This window comes from Ciconia boyciana, chromosome 1 (assembly GCF_034638445.1).
Source record: "Ciconia boyciana chromosome 1, ASM3463844v1, whole genome shotgun sequence".
Classification (NCBI taxonomy): Eukaryota; Metazoa; Chordata; class Aves; order Ciconiiformes; family Ciconiidae; genus Ciconia; species Ciconia boyciana.
Window position 1 is genome coordinate 64,941,411 of NC_132934.1, and position 18,689 is coordinate 64,960,099.

At 42.7% G+C, this 18,689-nt stretch overlaps 1 protein-coding gene across 2 annotated transcripts in view; it reads left to right on the forward strand.

Moving 5' to 3' along the window:
* The first annotated feature begins 8,063 nt into the window (after positions 1-8,063).
* The window catches only part of TMEM178B (transmembrane protein 178B), a 225,095-nt gene continuing 214,469 nt past the window's right edge, over positions 8,064-18,689 (forward strand). Inside the window, exons 1-2 of one of the 2 annotated variants that reach the window (XM_072849656.1) lie at positions 8,064-8,422; positions 8,547-10,111. In XM_072849656.1, coding sequence (XP_072705757.1) covers positions 9,730-10,111 — 382 coding nt within the window. In that variant the 5' untranslated portion in view covers positions 8,064-8,422; positions 8,547-9,729. Of the gene's footprint in view, positions 10,112-18,689 lie in introns of both variants that reach the window. The other variant, XM_072849645.1, reaches the window with a different exon arrangement.

Consider the following 18,689-nt stretch of genomic DNA (forward strand, 5'->3'; position numbering starts at 1 on the left):
GGGGTCTCCAACTGTAAATCCTCTTGAATACAGGACTGCAGAGATCACTCTGGCCCTAAGTCAGATATGTGGGGAGGAAAGCGACTCATTGTCCTGGCTGGACACTCCAAACAGAGTTTCCCTCAAACGCGTTGTACCTACAGAGTTTGCATCCATTCACTGCACTGTAATCATCTACATTGTTGCTGTAAAGCACTTTGAGATGCCCAGCTTCTGGAAGGTGCTCTAGAAGAGAGGCAACAAGCTGTAGGTTTCTGTAAATGCTTCATCTGGTATATCAGATTTAGTGGTACATTATATTGGATTGCAATTTCCAATGAAAAATAACAATGGCATGTGAAACTAACTGCTGTTGTGATTTCAACTCAGTGTTGACAGAAGAAGAATAGTCCTTAAGGAGCTGCTGCCATCTCTTAGAAAATGAGCACTGGTAGCAATTCTGCTGAAATGTATAGATTTTCTTTCCTCCTCTTTCCTTTATTCTTTGTTAAGACTAACAAACCAATGGCAATTGCATGGAAACTAGGTCTTCTTGCTTAGGCATTCATCTCCTCCTGCTGCATGTTTCCCACCTGGAGCCCTAATCCCCTCTTTGTGATCTAATCAATTCCTCAACAATCAATTGCAATATCACAGTACTAAAGTTTCATGTGGGGAAATGAACTACACAAATGAATGAACTCTGAAGAACCAAATACTTTATTTTCATGCAAATATTGTTGGTGATAATAAATGAGGAGAGGTAAATGCAAAACTGTTGAAGATAGCAGCATACTTATGTCTAAAGAGAGTTTATCATCCTAGATGTCAGCTGATTTTACAGAGATGCACAATGTATATGTACATACATTTTTTTCTTTTTTGATTTTAAATGAATCTACTCTGCTAGGACTTCACAGCCAAATGAAATACATGAAGATTGAGGTCTTACTTCTGAGTCATGCTCCAAAATTGAGTGTTTTTAGAGAATATAGTTTTTCTAAGCAGGTGCTATTTTTGGTTTTGCTTACTGGTTTTCTTCCCAGTCCCTTCTGTGATGATTTCTTATGATCTATGAATTCTGATTTTTAACTAATCCTTGTTCTTCTTTTATGACTAAAAGAAGCAACAAATTGAATTGGCAGCTGGGAGCCAATCACAGATGTGATACATTCATTACCAAAGACCATATTATTGGTCTACAAAGACTGTGGCTCTGTCTTTTAGTGGATTAGTTCACAAAACACTGCTGACTGATAGAACCCATGTCCAGAAATCTCTCTGGGAATGAACAACGGGTTCTGAAATCTGTCAGAAGCTTAGGGAAGGTTGTGCAGTGTGACTTGCCACGTCAAGCAAACTAACAGCACTACAGATGTACCTTCACATAAGACTGCCTATATGAACTAAATATTGATGCACTACAGCAAAATCAGAATTATTCAGGCTTTAATATATTGAAGATCAATGTGTTAGATGTAGCTTTAAGAATAAAAGTAACTTCTTACAAAATATGCTTATTATTGGCAGCCAGAAGTCTGAGTTTTTGCTCTGAGTCAGTACTCTTTGGCCCTAATATCTCATGTCTGTCATCCTGGATTCTTCTTGCTATTTCTATAAAAGTCACAAGATCTATGAATTTTAATGAGAAGTAATATCTCCTGTTTTCAGCTGAGCCCAATGATGGTGATGTCGGAGAGCCATCTTCCTTTTGTAGCTGGCTTTAGGCAGCAAGTAACCTTGCTGTATAACTCCTGCATTCAGAGCAATGTCACCTTCATCACTGCAGCAGGCAATGGGCTTTTCCTGCAGCAGGATTTAGGGTAGGAGTCTGGGCTTGATGTATCCATAAGGTAAACTGGGGGAAGCACAGGGGGGACTTGTATGAAACAGTAGTCCTCTTATGAAACAGTAGTCCTCTTAGCCAGGCATTTGGGGTTCAAGGAGAGAGTTCATGTGAAACCTAGTCCAGCTCAAAGGAGAAGAAGCAGTAGAATATGAAGATGTTGACTACCAAGTTGGCAAGACAATAAGCAGGAGGAATAACAGAGTGGCTGCTGTGATCAGAGTGCACCAGAGTGAAGCTGGATCTCTGCTTGCAAAAGCAAGGTCTGAGCTGTGTTTTCTGTTGTAGGGAGACGAATTTGAAATAGCTCTGAGGGTTAAAGATTGCCTGTGTGCTTTGGCTGAGTTGTCTCCTAGCCCAGCAGAGCTCCTTCAATCAACAGAGACTTATACATGTGCCACTTAGGCCTTTTCTTTTTCTTAAATATTTTCTTGATGCTCCTGTGACATTGCAAGAGCTTGAGTGTTTACTCAGGACTCAACAGAGACAGGGACAAGGCTGGCTTTCCGGAGTCTCTTTAGTGCTCACCTGTGAGTGTGGTACCCATTTAGATCCTACCACCTGGTTGAAAAAGATAAAACTCATGGCAACACCTTTAAAGGTGGGGCGATAGGTTCCAAGTTATTCTGCAGTTTACCACAGTGCCCATGAACACTCAGTCTATGTGGAGGTGGTGCAGTGATAATGTCTTCAGTTGACTAAGTTTGCCTACCAGGCCTTATTTTTAGTAGCTTACAGCTTTGCTAAACTTTAACTGCTTAGGCTGACATTTTCCAAGCATGATGTCCATGTTGGGCAGTTTGGGGGAAAGTTTAATTATAATTTGCTGTAAAAAAGTTCATCCTTGTTTTGCCCAAGCTCAAAAATGTTCTTGGAGATGTTCTGATGAGAAGCAGTTGTTATCATACATAGTTAGCTGTGTCCACAGTGTAGCCTTAGGTTGTTAACAGTGATGTGGTTTTGACAGTTGACAGCTAAATAATAAAGAGTAAGTTTTCACAGGAGGAAGCAATTTTAGTGAAAAGCCCCCAGTCATTTTTTTTTGTTTTGTCTTTGGAAAAACAACATTATACTGTTGTTCTTTTTAGTTGGGTACTGTCTTTTACCTGTCTCTGTGTGAGGCCATTTAGTGTTGGCCATTCCCTCAGCTTTATTGAAAAAGATGATATAGGACTGCTCACCTACATGTCTTCCTGCTTTCTGCCCAGCAATTCATTTTGCTTCCTCCCAAAACAAATCTGTTCTTTTGATGCTACACTCCATTCAGCTCCTGACCCCCTGATTAATTCTCACCTCATGCATGCTTCTTCTGTTCATCACAACTTCAGGTCACTAAATCAAGACTCTAAGAAAACACCAGAATAAAAATTGCCCATGAATTGCCATTTACTTGTGTCTTGTGTTCATGAAGTAAGATACATTATCAGATCCTACTTTCTACACAAACTCTGTTTCCATTCATGGTAGATGACGGATGAACCAGGACTCTGCAGTCCTGAGATGGCGGCTGTTTGGTGAAGAGTTTGGAGGCTGTGTAGTGAGCCTAGCAGATGAATACAGGTAGCAAAAATATGGTCACATGGTTAAGGCAATTGAATTGAAATTGAAAATTGGATTTTATTTCACCCTTTGTGAGTTTCACCCTTTATGAAGCTAGGTCACTCAAATAAATGAGATTCTTCCCAGCTACTGTCCATGTGGTCTCCATTTTCTGTGTATCCAGCTTCAGTCACCCATGCACTAATTTGTAGAAATACTGCCCACTGTGTCTAGAGCCAAGGTGACTCGGAGCTGTTCTCTGAGGAAGGAATGTGCTAAGCGCTCTGAAATTTTTGGTTCTAAGCTTCTTTAATTAAGCACCCAAAATACACTGACGTGTTTGAAAATACTGGCTTTTATCTCTGTTCCTCAGCAGGGAGCTGTGAAGATAAATTAATTGATGTTTGTAAAAAAAAACAACCCTCAAACACTACAATGAGAACACCACTATAGAAAAGCCCATGAGGAAATTGATAATTCTGTATTCAATGCAAGATCTGGATGCTCTGCAGTAAATAGTACATGCACCACACATTGGATGATAAGGATAGGAGAAAATTTGAATAGCGTTCATTAAGTGAGCAACATCCATCCTTTGCACTGAAAAAAGCAGGAGACCCATGGAAACAAAAATCATGTAATTAAAGATTGTATCATAATGTGTTTGCATAAGGGGTGAATTAATGTTGCACAGGTGATCTTAAATCTGGCATTCACTAACGTGCTTAACTTTGCAATCCAAATTTTTTTTTTTTAGAGAGAGCAAAACAAATCTCTTTTCAGAGTGGCAGTGGGGAGGGCAGAAGAGGTCCAGCTAGATGCTGGTGTGTGCAGCTAGATACTAGTGTGTGCACAGCTAAACACTAGTGTGTACATAGCTGTCTGCCTAATCTCTGTGTGTCTGTGTGTGTGTGTATGGCTAGCTCGTGTTTATGCAGCTGGCTGATGTTTCCCTCTGAAAACGCCTTTCTCTATTAAAAAAAAATAATAGAAGGAGCATTAACAACTGGTTTAGATGCCCGTGTTTTAGATGACAAACTTTTATATGGTGTTTTGTGGTCCAGGTCTTCCTTTATAGAGCCTCTGTTTGGTTCTGAGTCACCTGAACACCTCAAAATCTGTTTGACTGGTGGGTCAAGTGTTTGTGGGAGTTATTGTAAGATGCTTCTATGGGATAGGCAGCATCTTTTATGTCTGTGTTAGTAGAGGGCTGGCATGCTGAGGATTCACCCACATCAGTATACAAGGTGCATTGGAACGATAAAAAATATTAGTAGATATAATTTGTTATATCTGTGTTTGGTTTGATTACTGTCTTGTATTTGAAATCCTGTAATTAGAGCAGCGAACTGCCTCCAGAGCCAGTGCTAGTCCAAGTAATACAACACTAGTACAAGTTCCTTTGGCTTCAGTAGGTGGTTCATTACAAAGAATGAAGGCTGGAGCCCATGTAAATTAAACATCACCTCTTGGGAAATGAAGATCACAAAGAGAGAAGGGAAATACTGAGGATCCTCTCTCCCTGTTGAATAACTGAGTTAGCGGTACAGATCCCTAGAATGTGGGAAGCACATTGACTTGCTCAATCCCCTCCCCCACTAGATGGCACTGAACTCTTTTTCTTTAAAAGAAAAAAAAGAGGAGGAAGAAGAAAAATATGGTGGAGGTCATTCTGATGTAAAAAGAAAAAAAAGAAGAAAAGCAAATTGCAATTGGTTGTCCATTAACTCTACCCTTCCCCCCTTCTAACCCAACACCCCGCCTGTGTGTACCTTGGTACAGGAGCTCTCTTTGCTTTTGTGTCTGAAGCTTTCTTGGAAGGCGGTGGGCAATGGTAGCTGGAGGATGCTAAGGAAAGCAGAAACAATCCTGGTAGGGAACGGAGAGGAGACTGGCCCTATCTGTAAGATAACATCCGTGGTGAGGTCTAGCAGGCAGCGCACAGGGCTTGTCACAAGGAATTTGCTCTGAACAGACTTGCCGGGCTCTGCCTCTCTGTCCCATGCCTTCAGACATTTTTCCTGTGCACCCATGTGCTTTAGCCTTCCCTCTGGATCACTGAAATCGTAACCGTCAGAAAGGAAAGCCTCAGCTTTCAATCCTTTACTAAAACTGCATTTTCACTCCCCGATTCGTTTAAGACCAATGAATTACCTGCCTTTGCCAAGATGCCCTTAATTCTCTGTAGGGAGCGGTTTCCACGTAGCGTGCCCAAGTGCGCGTGGAGTTTTTTTTTAAATGTCTTTCTCCCAGCTTACATTCATCTGAAGATCGACAAGGATTGTTTTTTTCCCCCTGTGGCGAGGCGGGGGTGGGGTGGGAGGAAGAGAATTTAATAATGATCTGTTTGCGCTGAGAAGGGGCTGTCTGTAATAATCCTGGGAAGAGACAGAGGAAAGGTTCCTAACGCCTGCAGCAAGCAATATTCTGCCCCTCCTAAAAAGAAGGGGATAATGCTGATGAGGCAGAGAAATGTTTAATTCTAAGAGTTAAAGTGGAACTCATCTGAAATCCAACACTTTCTCCTACATTTATATATTTAAGGTGACTTGCAGGAGGATATAGATTGCCATCTGACAAAGCTACAAATGCAAGCAAAAAAATAAAAATGCATGGAAACTGCCACTGAAATGCCTTTTCAGAGAAAAAGATAAAACCTGGAACTGCATGCCAATTTTTGGCTTTCAGACCCATGTTTAAGAATAAGAAGAGGGAACAAGTCTGGCTTCTCCAGGTGCAAAAGTCCCCCTGCCCCAAACTCTCTTACTGCCTTGGAGTATGATGGAAAAACCTGGCACCTGGACCGGCCTGGGTCCAACCAAATCTTGGCTCTTTGGACTGTAATCCTAATGTTTAATTAGAAAAGAAATGTAGGTATGATTACATTATATGATTTGCCTGTCCCCTAATGTATCTTTGGCCATCATCACAAGAAAAATAGCTCTAGTAGCTGGCTCCTCCATTTTGCTCTTACCCCCAGTCTTCCAGTTCAGTCTAAATAGAGAATAAGTGTAGCAGACTCGTGCTTAAATCGAAAATCCAACAGTCCTGTCAGCCAAAAAACACATTTGGTAAAATTAGGCTTGTTCCCTGTTCTCGTCCTTCAGCTTGGGACTTGATGCTAAAAATTAACAAAGAAATCCAGGTGCACACTCATCTCTCTGTGGGTGCAATACAAGAAACCTGTTCGCCATCTTCTTATAGGAGCCAGCAGCTTTTTGACTGCAAACCTCTTTAATTTTATCTCTGAAAAGACAACAAGTATGGCTGCTCCAAGCCCACTGTAAAATTTAATTATTTTTATGTACTGACATGTAGTTGCTTGAAAAATCCAGTTATAGAAATGGATCCACCTGTGCTTAACTGTTTTTAAAAAGCCCTAGATCCTTAAATGTTTGCCTCTATTATGAACAACAAAGGGAAGTTACTGCTAAAAAAAATTTAAACCAGTGCCTTGTTTCTGTAAAACAATTAACTTTATCTAGAGCTTTCCAGATGCAGTTAATATTCGTAACATGACATTGAAATTTTGTGATAGAGCTGTTTCAGAGGATGCGGATGATCACAATGTCTCTGGTTTGGATGATTGACTTTCCTTTGCGAGTTTCCTAATCATGCAAGGGGGTTAGATATTTCAAACCAAAAATGGTTTAATGGCAGAGATGCCCTTCCATAGCTGAAAATCCCAGCTGACTTAGGACCTGGTTTTGCCAGGTAAAATGGAAGGAGACATCTTGCCTTTTTTGATGATACAATTTAGTTTGGGGCCAAAACCTGGTAGGATCCAGCTGTGTGGGGTTTTTTTCTGATGCAGCTGTATTCCAGAAGAAAATCCAGGTATGTATTTCTGATACACAAAGAGCTACTATGTACCCCCTCTGCTCTCCCCACTGCAGCAAGTACAATTTGTGTGGCTAGGGTTAAAAACTAGCAAAATCCTGGTGCTCCCGTCTTGGGGCCAAGGGCTATCCCCAGGCCAGGGGCTCCAATAAAGGCTGTGCTTATTTTCTATTCAGATGACACAGCTTGGGCTTCAGGGGCCAAAAGCTGGTAGGATCCAGCGTGGATGTAGATTTCTGCGGCACTTGTCCCTGGAGAGGCATCGGGCTGTGGACTTTTTGGTGCAGTAGAGCGACCGCGTTGCTTGTTATTCATGCTGTGGAGTCGCTGGTGTGTGGCAGCCAAATATTGGATGGGGCTAACTAGGTTCCTCTGCCAGCTCCAGGATGCTGTGGTACTCACAGATCAGGATGTGCCAGGACCCAGAGCTTTTTGATACAAGGGAAATGACCGTCCTTATTTCCTTTTTAAACACTACAGTTCAGAGTCTGGAGGCCTCAGTTTTCTGGATCACACAGAAGGTCTCGAATCCAGGGTTTTTTCAAGCTCATGCTCAGTGTTACGTAGTAGGGTGGGATTTTTTGGTGCAGTAAGAAACAGCTCCGCTTGTCTTGGATTTGGTTGACACAATGTAAGGGCTTGTGACCAAGAATGAGCAGGATCCAGTTAAATCCAGGTTTTACATTTTCCCCTCTTAAGACAGTAAGGCTTCTACATTTCCTGCCTGGGAAGTGGTGCAGTTTATCTTTAAGGAGGCTAGAGAAATAAGAAATGAGTCTCACGTTGCATGGGTGACATCACTGGCTTTTGGCTCAGCGCTCTGTATTCTCTGTCTGTAGGCTTTAGCCAAGGCTGCAGGGCTCGGTGTTTGAACAAGGAAAGATTCCCAGGTGTACAGAAGATTGGATTCGCTCTTTTTTGGGTTGAAAACGGTGAAATGAGATTTCTAAAGCTTGGGGACTCCAGCTCGCCTTCTGTTGCACTTGATCTCTACAAGATGGGTGAGTTATTCCCATTAGAGAGACAGAGAGTGGAAATTTAAGGAGAAAAAAAATATGTCTGAATATATAACTGCTGATGCTGGGGATACGATTCGTATGAAGCTGCTGAGCTAAAAATCTCAGCTCCGACGTGGAGATCGGGCCATATGGCAGAGAAACGGTGCAGACCGAAAGCTGTTGACAACAGTTAGGGGCTGCTTTCCTCTCCCCGTGTAAGGTGTGTGGCTTTTTCTCCCCCCCGGGTTTGTTTTGGTGTGATTTCCCCCGACCTCCCTCCCCTCCCCATTCCTTAGCATCCTTTCAGCCAGCCGTAGCCCTGCCTGCCTGCCTTCATCTTGCAGATGGCTAACGTGCCGCCGTGTTAGGAAAACTGTGCACAACACATCCCAGCGCCGGGGACGAAGGAAGCTTCTCAGATCCCAGCCGAAGGGGGGGGGTGGTGGTGGAAAAACGATGCTGGGGCCGAGGACTGCTTCCAGTGCTGCCTAGCGGGAGGTGCGCGGTCGGCGGCGGGTCCTGCCGGGGCTGCGGCCGCCCCCGCCGCCTCTCCCCGGGCCGGGAGCGGGGAGGCTGCCGCGCCGCGCTCGCCGGGAGAGCCCAAGCGCTGCCGGGGCGCTCCGGGGCAGGAGGCGTCGTGGCGTTACGCTGCCTGGATGTCAGCGCAGACGACAAAAGCAGGCGAGTGAATGGCAAAGCTGGCAGAGAGAAGCCGAGGTGTCTCTGGAGCCAAGGTGTCAGTGACCGTCAGCGAAGTCTGCTGAGGGAGAGACCTGTGCCTGCCTGCCTTTGCAGTTCCAGCCGGGGAGGCTGTATTTTAGCCACGATTTAAAGCAGCAGCAGCAGCAGCAGCAACAACAGATTGCTCCCCCCTCATGCTCCCTCCCCTTCGACCCCGCTTTAAACCCAAGCAAGCGACCCACCGTCCAGACGATGATGCTCTTGCTGAGCCACTGACAAAGAAAAGGCAAGTCACCCATTCCTGAAACCGGGATAACCGGCTGCTTGCAAGCGGGAGAGCTCTAGCTGCTGAACTTTTCTGTCCTGCGATGATGCTGTGGTGAGCCGGCTGATCTGAAAGCCATCTCTTCTGGATTTCCGAGCTGGCCAGATTGAAAGAGATTAATGGACTGATCAAACAGCCGTAGCTTTCAGGTCTCTTCGGGGGGGGTATATCCCTTCAGCCCCTGTCGCTCAGGTGCTCGTGGTGAGGGGAGCAGGACATCTTTATATAGGTGGGTCGCTGGCTTGCTCCCATTCGAGGTGGAAGGCTGTGTTTCTCCTCTCCAGGTCTCCTCCACAGAGGAGAAGAGGCAGATGAGACTTCAGGACTGCCTCCAGGGCAGAACTTTGTAGCGCTCTCAGCATCCCTCCGCAGCGTGGATGTGAGCCACAGGAGTTGGGGATGTTTGAGGCAGTCTCTGCCAAGTGACACCTAGCAGCTGCTCCGGAGGCTTTTGCGTGGTCTCACGCTCAAGGGCTTTGCCTGTTGTGAAGATGTCCATGGTGTTTCTGTGAAGCTGAGGTATGGCTGCTGGAAGGTTACTGCTGTATGCTGGCCTCTCTTTAGCTCTGTGTGCCCTGGGCATGCTGGCTGTGGCAATCTGCTCTGACCATTGGTACGAAACTGATGCCAGGAAGCACAGAGAGAGGTGCAAGAGCATCACCACTAAGAGGAATGATCCTGGCTTCATTTATAACTCCAACAACAACCTGCCTCTCAGGGCCAGCAGGTCTAGGTTGGACCGCTGGGAAGGGAAACTCCTCTTGGCAAGAAACAGGAGGCAGATCTTTGCTATGAGCGCAGTCGACGAGTGCAACAGACAGTACAACTCGACCAACATGGGGCTCTGGAGGAAATGCCACCGACAAGGATTCGACCAAGAGCTGGAGGAGCTGATTGCCAAAGGTAAGGGCTGTTTTTTACCAAATGAATGTGCCAGGCCCTCCTGAGCTGAGCAGAAGCTGAGCAGAGCCATTTGGGCTCACAGATGGGAGCTGGCATCTCTAGCCAAGTACCTCTCCTTGCAATGGGTGAACTGGCCTGGCTGGGCATCGCTTCCCGAAGCACTGCCAGGGCAGTTTCCCATGGGGTCTCTTCTGCTGAGGCATGAGGTTTGGGAGCAAGAAGGCAGTGGGGGTGAGAGCAGACACACCCCAGAATGTCTCTCTTGTGTCTGTCTCTCTAAGCTTAATATAGTCTGCCCATCACCATGGTATCAGATTATTTTCCACATACAAATAAGAAGTATTAATAAAGCAGAAATTGGATTTTTTTTTTTAATTTTGTTTGACCCTGGTGACTCAGGCAAAGTACATATTATTTTATTGGAGGCTACATATGTCTGTATTTCATCATTCCCTTACCGAATGCCCCATCAGTCCCGAAATACACCATTTGCAGTGCTCACATGTAGGCTTTTTCTGTCCTCAAATGGAGAGTAAACAAAGAGAAACACTAAAGAGCAGGAGGAAACCCAGCTTGCTGTTTACACTGAGCTATGTTTTGGAATATTTTCAATGTCTACAAAACATTACATGAATTTATTAGGAGTGTTAGAAAGGAATAATTTTCTCTTGGGGTGGAGATGCATCTGTTTGCCTGTAGCATTTTTGTGCTATGTTTTTTCTTGTCTTTTGGTCCTTCTTCTTCTTTTTTCCCCCAAGGTACCTGTTCAAGGCGATGGTCAGTTTGCCTCAAATGTTTCTTTGATCCGAAGTGTAGGAAGGGGAGATATGCATAAAACCTAGCCTAAACATCCCATCTACAAAAGATGTATATTTTTGCAGGGTGATGAAGGTTTCAGTAAAGGATGACAGCATCTTTGCTACCCACGGCATGGTTACTCCATACAACAAAATAACGTTTCCCTCCCATGGTTCTTCTGTTGCATTCAGATGATTCCCCAGCCGTTTATTTCCATCACAGTGAAATCATTGCTTCTTACACTATGCAATCTTTAAAAATACTTGTTTTCTAAGTGTGTTCTCTGTCCCAAACTCCCTTGATAGCCTGTGTTCATTCCCTCTTCAGACATTGCAAGCAGAATTATTGCTTAAAGCTAATTATCCACAAGGGATATACTTTCACATGTGTTTGCCAATGTATATATTTTGTTCCGTATGTTTTAAAAGTGAGCAGTAGAGGTGAGTAGCATGGTATAGACTTGCACTGAAACAGTACAAACAGGTGGTGTAGCAGGGAACCTAGATCACTAGTTGGAATCTTGTCTGTGTTGCTAGTGACCCTTTAATGTCTAGTTGCTATTTAACGACCCCTATGAAATGAATTGATGGCTTCAGTCACATTTGTAATTGTCAAGTGAACATGTCCAAAGCCTGTCAGCACCCTGGCACCCTGCTGCTGGTTTCAGTGCCGAGGGAGGGATTTGTCTTCTCTGCCTAGGTGAGGGCGCGGACGTGCTGAGCTGGCCGCGGAGGGCTGGATTGCTCTGCCATGTGTGCTCGCTGTGCTCAGGGCATAAACAAAGAAATTCAACCTTGACAGCGGGTGAACATGTTACCAGAGCTCACCTTTGGCAAATGGAGTTTCAGTAATTAAAGAGGTTTTTCATGCTGAAATAAGTGAGACTCGTTCCTCTTTCACTGCCTGCCTTGTCCTCAGAACGTCCGTTTTTCCTGCCAGAAACTGCCGAAATTGCCTGGCACTGGGTTATGTGTAAGGGCAGCTCTGCTAAGTGTTAGCCATAAAGAAAATGTGGAAACTCAAGCTGAGGTGGTTAAATGCCGGAGAAGCTAGTCTTCAAAAGATCCTGCTGTAATCTGTGTGTGTTTGTGTGTGTGTGTATGAGTGTGTGAATGAGAGTGTGTGTGCGTGCATGTGTAGTGAACGAACTCTAAATATACAGCGTTCAGCTGGTAGCAAGGGATTCCCGGGCTCAGGTACAGCGTGCATTCCTGCACACATATTCCTGGACATATGTGTGTGCAGATGGCCCGATAGCCACTTCGCAGAGTCGCTGCCCCAGTGTCAGAAGTGCAAATTGTGCACATGAAGGAGGTATGTGCAAGTATCAGTGTGTGTGACTCCTTGCCTTCTTTAAAGGTTTTCGGTACACATTTAACAAACTTCATTGTACACTGAGAGAAATGTTAAAGGAGGGAGACTCGTAACACTGAATACCACATTATAGTTCATTTTTGGAGTGAGGATCTACCTATACTATAACTCTCAGCCCTGATGAAGAGTCACACGTGTTAGCACTAATGCTATAGAGGTGTGTTGCTTTGGCACCTCCAGATTAAAAGATAGAAAAGCAAGTATAATGGCAATTTGATAAAATAAAGTGTTTGACCTGCTCAGAAATAAAACTGGAGATATTCTAGGATTGCCCATCGACTTTATGTTGTGTTAGATCAAAAGAACTAATGGATTTTACTCTCCCCTTACCAAAAAGTAGCGTAAAATACTCGTCTGTTAAAAATCCTTGTATGCTGCAATCACTGAATTAAAAGGAGCCAGCTTTACATGGGTAGTCAACTAGTGTCCCTGTTCCCACCTAAGGCCAGCTACTAGACTGTTTCTTTAGAATCCTCAGCTGTATGATGAAAGTGGAATAAGTGCCTTTGCCGTCGCTGTCCGATGTTGAGAACAGCTATGAGTTCAAAATGAGGCAGGCATTTGAGGTTCATCCCAACAGCACCACCTTGCTTTTCTAGTTTTTCTTCTGTGGCAGACGCTCGTCTGGAGTTAGAGGTTGCAGGGGTGGGTGCCTGGGAGAGCATGCCCTGTGCAGATGTGAAGAGCTGCAGATGTTCTCTACCTGTAGTAATCAAATACCCTGACTGGGGTACATATTCCTGCACAGATGAAATCTCTCTCTGTTTGAGCACCACAGCAAATACCATATAAAAGAGGATGGTCTTTGGTACATCGGCCTTTTACTCTCCTTCCTCTGTGGGCTGTTAATTTAATCTAGCACACCTCTTCCGGAACCGGATAAACTAATGCAGGTTCTGGCCCCAAATATTGTGGGTAATGCTATATGTAATTGAATGTAAATGCTATTAAGGGTTGGTGTTTTGTTTTGTTTTTTAATTGGTAAGCTGGACAGGATCTAAGTGATCCATTTATTTTGAGACAGATCCTACATTTTTCCCTAGGCAAAACTTCTAGTATTGAGAATGGTAGGTTTGTCTATCAAAGGATAACAAAAAATGGTCATTAAGAGCCTAACTGGCTTTGCAAATACCCTGCAGTTATTCTGCTTATGAACTCTGCTGAAATTAATACAAGCTGTAGGCAATGGCTTGTGGCCGGATCAGGCCCTATGGTACGTGGCAGTATTCTGATGCCAGTGGTTTTAAAAAACAGTTCTCTTTCTGAATAGGCAGAATTCTGTAATTCTACTCTGTATTTATTAGTTTTTACTTTCTGGCAAATAAATCAAAACCTTTATGTTGGATTTTGCTAGAAAAACTGGAGATCTGTTACTTCATATTTCTTATGGATAGATATAATAGATGCTAATGCATATATAAAATAATTGGTCCTATTTATATTTCTCCTATCCCTTTTTTTATATTTCCATAGAACCCAGGTGCCTATTTCAAAATAATACTGTTAGATAAAAAAGCAATTACTTAAAACAGACTGTCACAAGTAAGCATACTCAGGGAGAGGCAGGCAGGCATGAGACCAAAGGCCTGAAGAATATTCTAAAGCTGCGTCAAAATGAGGCAGCTAATTTGTTCTCTTTATTATCATGAATGAAAAAAAAAAACCCCAACAAACCAGAAACAACAGAAATTACAGTCAATAAAGAAATTATTGGAGTTGAACATGCAAACCCAGGGCCCAGTCTTGCTAACTTTTACTCAACTGAATAATCCTTATTCCTGTGAATGGACTACTTGGACTGAAGGAAAGCACTCTTGTATAGAAGGACCAGTCAAAGAGAAAGAGCTTACAAAGCTGGTCCTCTGATTCTGCTTTCGCATCTGATCAAGTCTTTTAGCATCTTGGGACCAGTGTTTCACTCCTGATCCCTAAAGCCTTGCAGTCAGGAAATGCTGGCTCTGGGTTTGCTCAGCGCAATACTCTAAGGTTCTTCCGATTCTCAGGTGTCTGTCCAGTCTCCTCCGTGAATTAAATAGCCTTGCTGCTTAACACCCCTTTGGATATAGTGTTTCCTATATCCTATTAGATCCACTGTTTGCCTGTTTACCACTGAGTTTCTAGCAAAAGTGTCATTCCCTCACCCCACCAAAAAATCCCAGTGAACCAACCACCTCCACCACTAAGCAAGCAGACACTTGAAATGCAGGTAAGTGCCCATTTGTGGCCGGGAGAAGGCAGAGTTTATGTCCTGCTTTGGCAATCAGCAGCTCACAACTCCTTGTATACGACTCGTAGTGACCCAGAGAAAAACCGGGAAGCCCCAGAGTGAGTCTGCATCCTACAGCAACATTGCTTAGATGCTTTCCTGCACTAGTCAAGAGGAAAACAAGAAAGGAAAAAAAGGAATTACATCATTTAATTATAAAGGTACAATAAAGTAGATGAAGAAGTTGCACAAAAACTAGAGTCTGTTCCATTTAGACAATGACTACTCAGAGGACCTTTCATCTCGCTTTTGGAAGGCTGTCAGTTAAACCTGTCTGGATGGGGCTCTGCTGCCTGCCATTGGAATCCAATTTTATTTAAAAAAAAAAAAAAATTACAATGACCTTATTATTTCAATCCCCCTTTTGCCTTCCTTCTTCCCCCAATATCTGCGGAAGTCATAGTAAATCCTATTTTTAAAACATTTTATTGCAAGTATACTATGCCACCAGTGAAAAAAAAAAAAGCAAGTAATTCCTGTGCAGCCTATCTCCACCCCAATTAATACGCAAGATTTCTGGGATGAAAGCATTCTCTGTTTTGGTTTGTCAGATGCACGGCACAACTGAGGAAGAAAGGCTTAACAGGACTACTCCGGCCGTCACTAGGGATTATTTATACACAATTGGAAAAGCCTGAAGAGAGGCTACTTGCAGCTATCTCTAGGAGTAAAAAGATTTATTTTCGTAACAGTACTTGCAATACCTTGCAATGCTGTAGATTTGACTTTTAAAATGCAATGGTTTTGCTAGGTAAATTAGGACAGCCATTTTTTCATGTAGTCTTCATACATTAAAGAATCCAAATGCTTTGTTTAAAATCTGTGCTTGAAATCCCAACTGTTTTCCAAATGGACTCATTATAAAAGGGACTCTATTGAAGTCTTGATTCTGATGCTAGCGAAGTCAATAGTAGATGTTTTATTGAACGTGGTGATGCAGCAAGTTCAGGCCTTTAGTGTTTCCTTTGAGGTTAAAATTGTCCCTGGATAGAAAGGCCAACACAAGGTCTGTGTTCCCTTCTGTCACAGCAGACTTCTGCTGGAGGGATCCAGTGAAATTTAAGCAGTAAAGAGCCTTTGAGTTAATCTTAGGCTACCCAGGTATTTAGCCTTCACCGTTTTCAATGCCGTAATTATTCTTAGTCTATCGATGTAGATTGGAAGTCAAACAACTGCACGTTTCTAAGATACGGCAAAGACATCCTCTTGTTCAGAGATTTTCTAAAATCATTTAATGGATGAAATCACTGGTGTTTCATGCATGTGAGTTCCAGGAGGATTTGGCTCATCATATTTTAAATAACCAATTTTAATATTTTAATTGCATCAAACTTAAATAGCAATTCATTAAAAAGTATCTCTACCACAAGTAATGAGAACCTGACACGTTCCTCTGACACATCTGAGATAATTAGTTTGATAATATATATCTGCTAAAAATACTAAGAACATATATGTAATTTAACAGAGCTGCAACTGTTTTTAATCATGCTGTTTTAAAGGGCAAATTTCAATCAAGCTGTTGGCTTTCGAGCAAAATTGCCGGTGAAGACAAATGGAAATTTTGCCTGAGTAAAAATGACAGGATCATGCCCTTCTCAAGAGAAACTGGTATTTGCAGAGCTGCCTGCAGGACTGCATACTTAATTCCTGTTCATTTAATTGAGCATCCAAATCCTTTTGAGAAATGTCGGCATTTTTATCCTTTCTGCCTATTGCTTAAAAACTTTTTAAAAAGTGTGGAGGAAAGATTGCATGAGTGCAGATGTGTTCTGTTTACTGTAAAAATAAAAATACAGAAGATTATTTTACTTAAATAGAGGTGAAACGATCTGAACTATTTTGTCATCTCCAGCAATAAAAATCCATATTAATATTGCTTTTTCTCATTGAAAAAGTCTTTCTGTGCACTCAGAATAACTTCAAGAGTGGAATGAGTTCATTAACTATTGCAGAGCCAGTAAATGAGGAAGACTTTATGTATTGTAGGTTCTGCAAAAATAATGACAATCATTTATAATGTAAGTTACTTAATGGCTCATTGCTAACAAAGTGTTGCTGGAACCCTTGAGTACATATTCACCTCTTTAAGAGCAAAAGGAAGAAATGAGATGGTGTTTCTTAGTTTTTAAGGAATAAATAAATAAAGAATGTGGATTCCGGCATCCAAGTGCCCTTAACAGACCATTCAGAATAGAATCCACTTAAATGAAAATAATGTAAACTAACATATTTTCTCTGCAGGAGAGAAATCAGACTATAAAATGGAAATTTCCCCATTTTCTTTCTCATAAAGCCTAATTCTTCCACAAATAAATATTCAGAACTGCCCAGCTGAGCCTGCTGAAATCATAATCCTTTGCAGATAACTACCAAAATAGATGGAAGAAAGGTAGTACTGCAGTTAGGGCAGGGCTTACAAAGCCAGAATTCAGTCCAAGCTCTGCTATAGTCTTTCTTCATGACCTGAGGCAGGTGACTTAATCTCTCATACCTCAGCTCAGTAGCAGTATAATAGGGATTTTGTTCATTATTATTAATACCAGTTAGAGTTCTACCGTAGGATTTATGAGCCTTAATCATGGATCAGAAAAACGTCCCTGTCCTTTTGACATGTTGCTGCACTTTAAATATTGGCGAGTAATGCAGCCTTATGAGAGGGTACAAGGACATGACAAGGTAATTATGTTCAGCGTGACCGGTAGTGGTTTTAAAACACCAGCAGGCTAAACACAGTCCTGTAAGCACCATGAAATGCGGGATTCTTAGAAGAGTTGTAAAGAAGGATAATGAATAAGAGGTGCAGATGTTTACAAGATGGTCTTCCAAAGATTGAGGGATGGCACCAGAAAATTCATGGGTCATGTCTGCTTGAAAAATTAATGAGTAGGTGATGGGGATTGACCTCTTTGGTTGACTGTAGGAAGAAGTTGACATTTCCTTAATGAAGACAAGTAGATTACACTAATGAGATAGATATTGGGACAGCAGTCTACAGCTGCTAAGTGAAATGACGTGGTCAGAGTGATGTGTTAGGAAAATGATATTTCTAGCAGCATCCTGAAAAGATACACGGAGGGCAAGATCACATTTTTAAAGGTCAGAAGAAGAAATATTGTAGTAATAAAGGCATGAGATAATGAGAGCCCGGATGGAGAAAGAATATGCAAACCTTAGACATCCCCTGGATCTATGGATGTAGCGAGAGACATGAGATGAAGATGTTGCTCCAGTTGTTGACCAGAACAACAAGGAAAGTAATAGTGTTAGCTGTGATGATCAAGAGGGGAATTACTGAAGAGAGCATATAGTAAAGAAGGGAGAAGAACATTAGGAACTGTTTTAGCTACGATAAGCTCAGTTTGATATCTGTATGTCTATGAGGGAGTATTAGAGGGACTGTGGGTATGGACCTAGGAAGACAAGTTTGTGTTAGAGAAGTGAATCTGAAAATTGCTGCATGGAGATGGTAGTGGAATCTATGTTTGTGATAGAAATTACCAAGGAGTGAAATATAGAAAGAGAAAAGCCCCATGAACTTCCGGCAGAGCTGGGAGAGGAAAAGTGTCTTCTGGAGGACATGCAAAAGGAGCAGATCCAAAGGCAGTGCAAGAGAAGTGAGTAATGTCATGGTAGCTGAAGAAAGACACCATTTCAGGTTAAAACAGCACAGGAGACTAGTGAAGGTAGCCGACATGCCGCAGCAGATGAGAACAGAGTATTCAGACTATGCTGAAATTTGCCCACTGTGTTAAGTAGAGACTTTGGCAGCAGCAGTTGCAAGGCAGAGGAAGCTGCACTGAACTGGTGGGGGGTGGGTGGTCCAGGCATCGTTTGTACCTGCTGTATTCAGAGAGGTTGGTGATGAAAGGGAGGAGAGAAAAAGACACGGTATTTAGAGAGGAAAATAAATGTTTCAAGGTGAAATAATGTTTTGAGATGAGAATATTTTAACAGGAAAGAGATCGAATGGTACTTGAGTTATCAGAGTAAAGAGACAGAGGAGTGTGAGAGGTCAAGGAGAAGAGAGAATGAGAGGACAAGAATGGCCATAAGGAAAGTCAGGAGATAGGATAAGACTGGCTCAGTGGCAAATAAAAGAAATGAAGGAAGAGAGCTGCATAGGAGGTTTTTCATCTG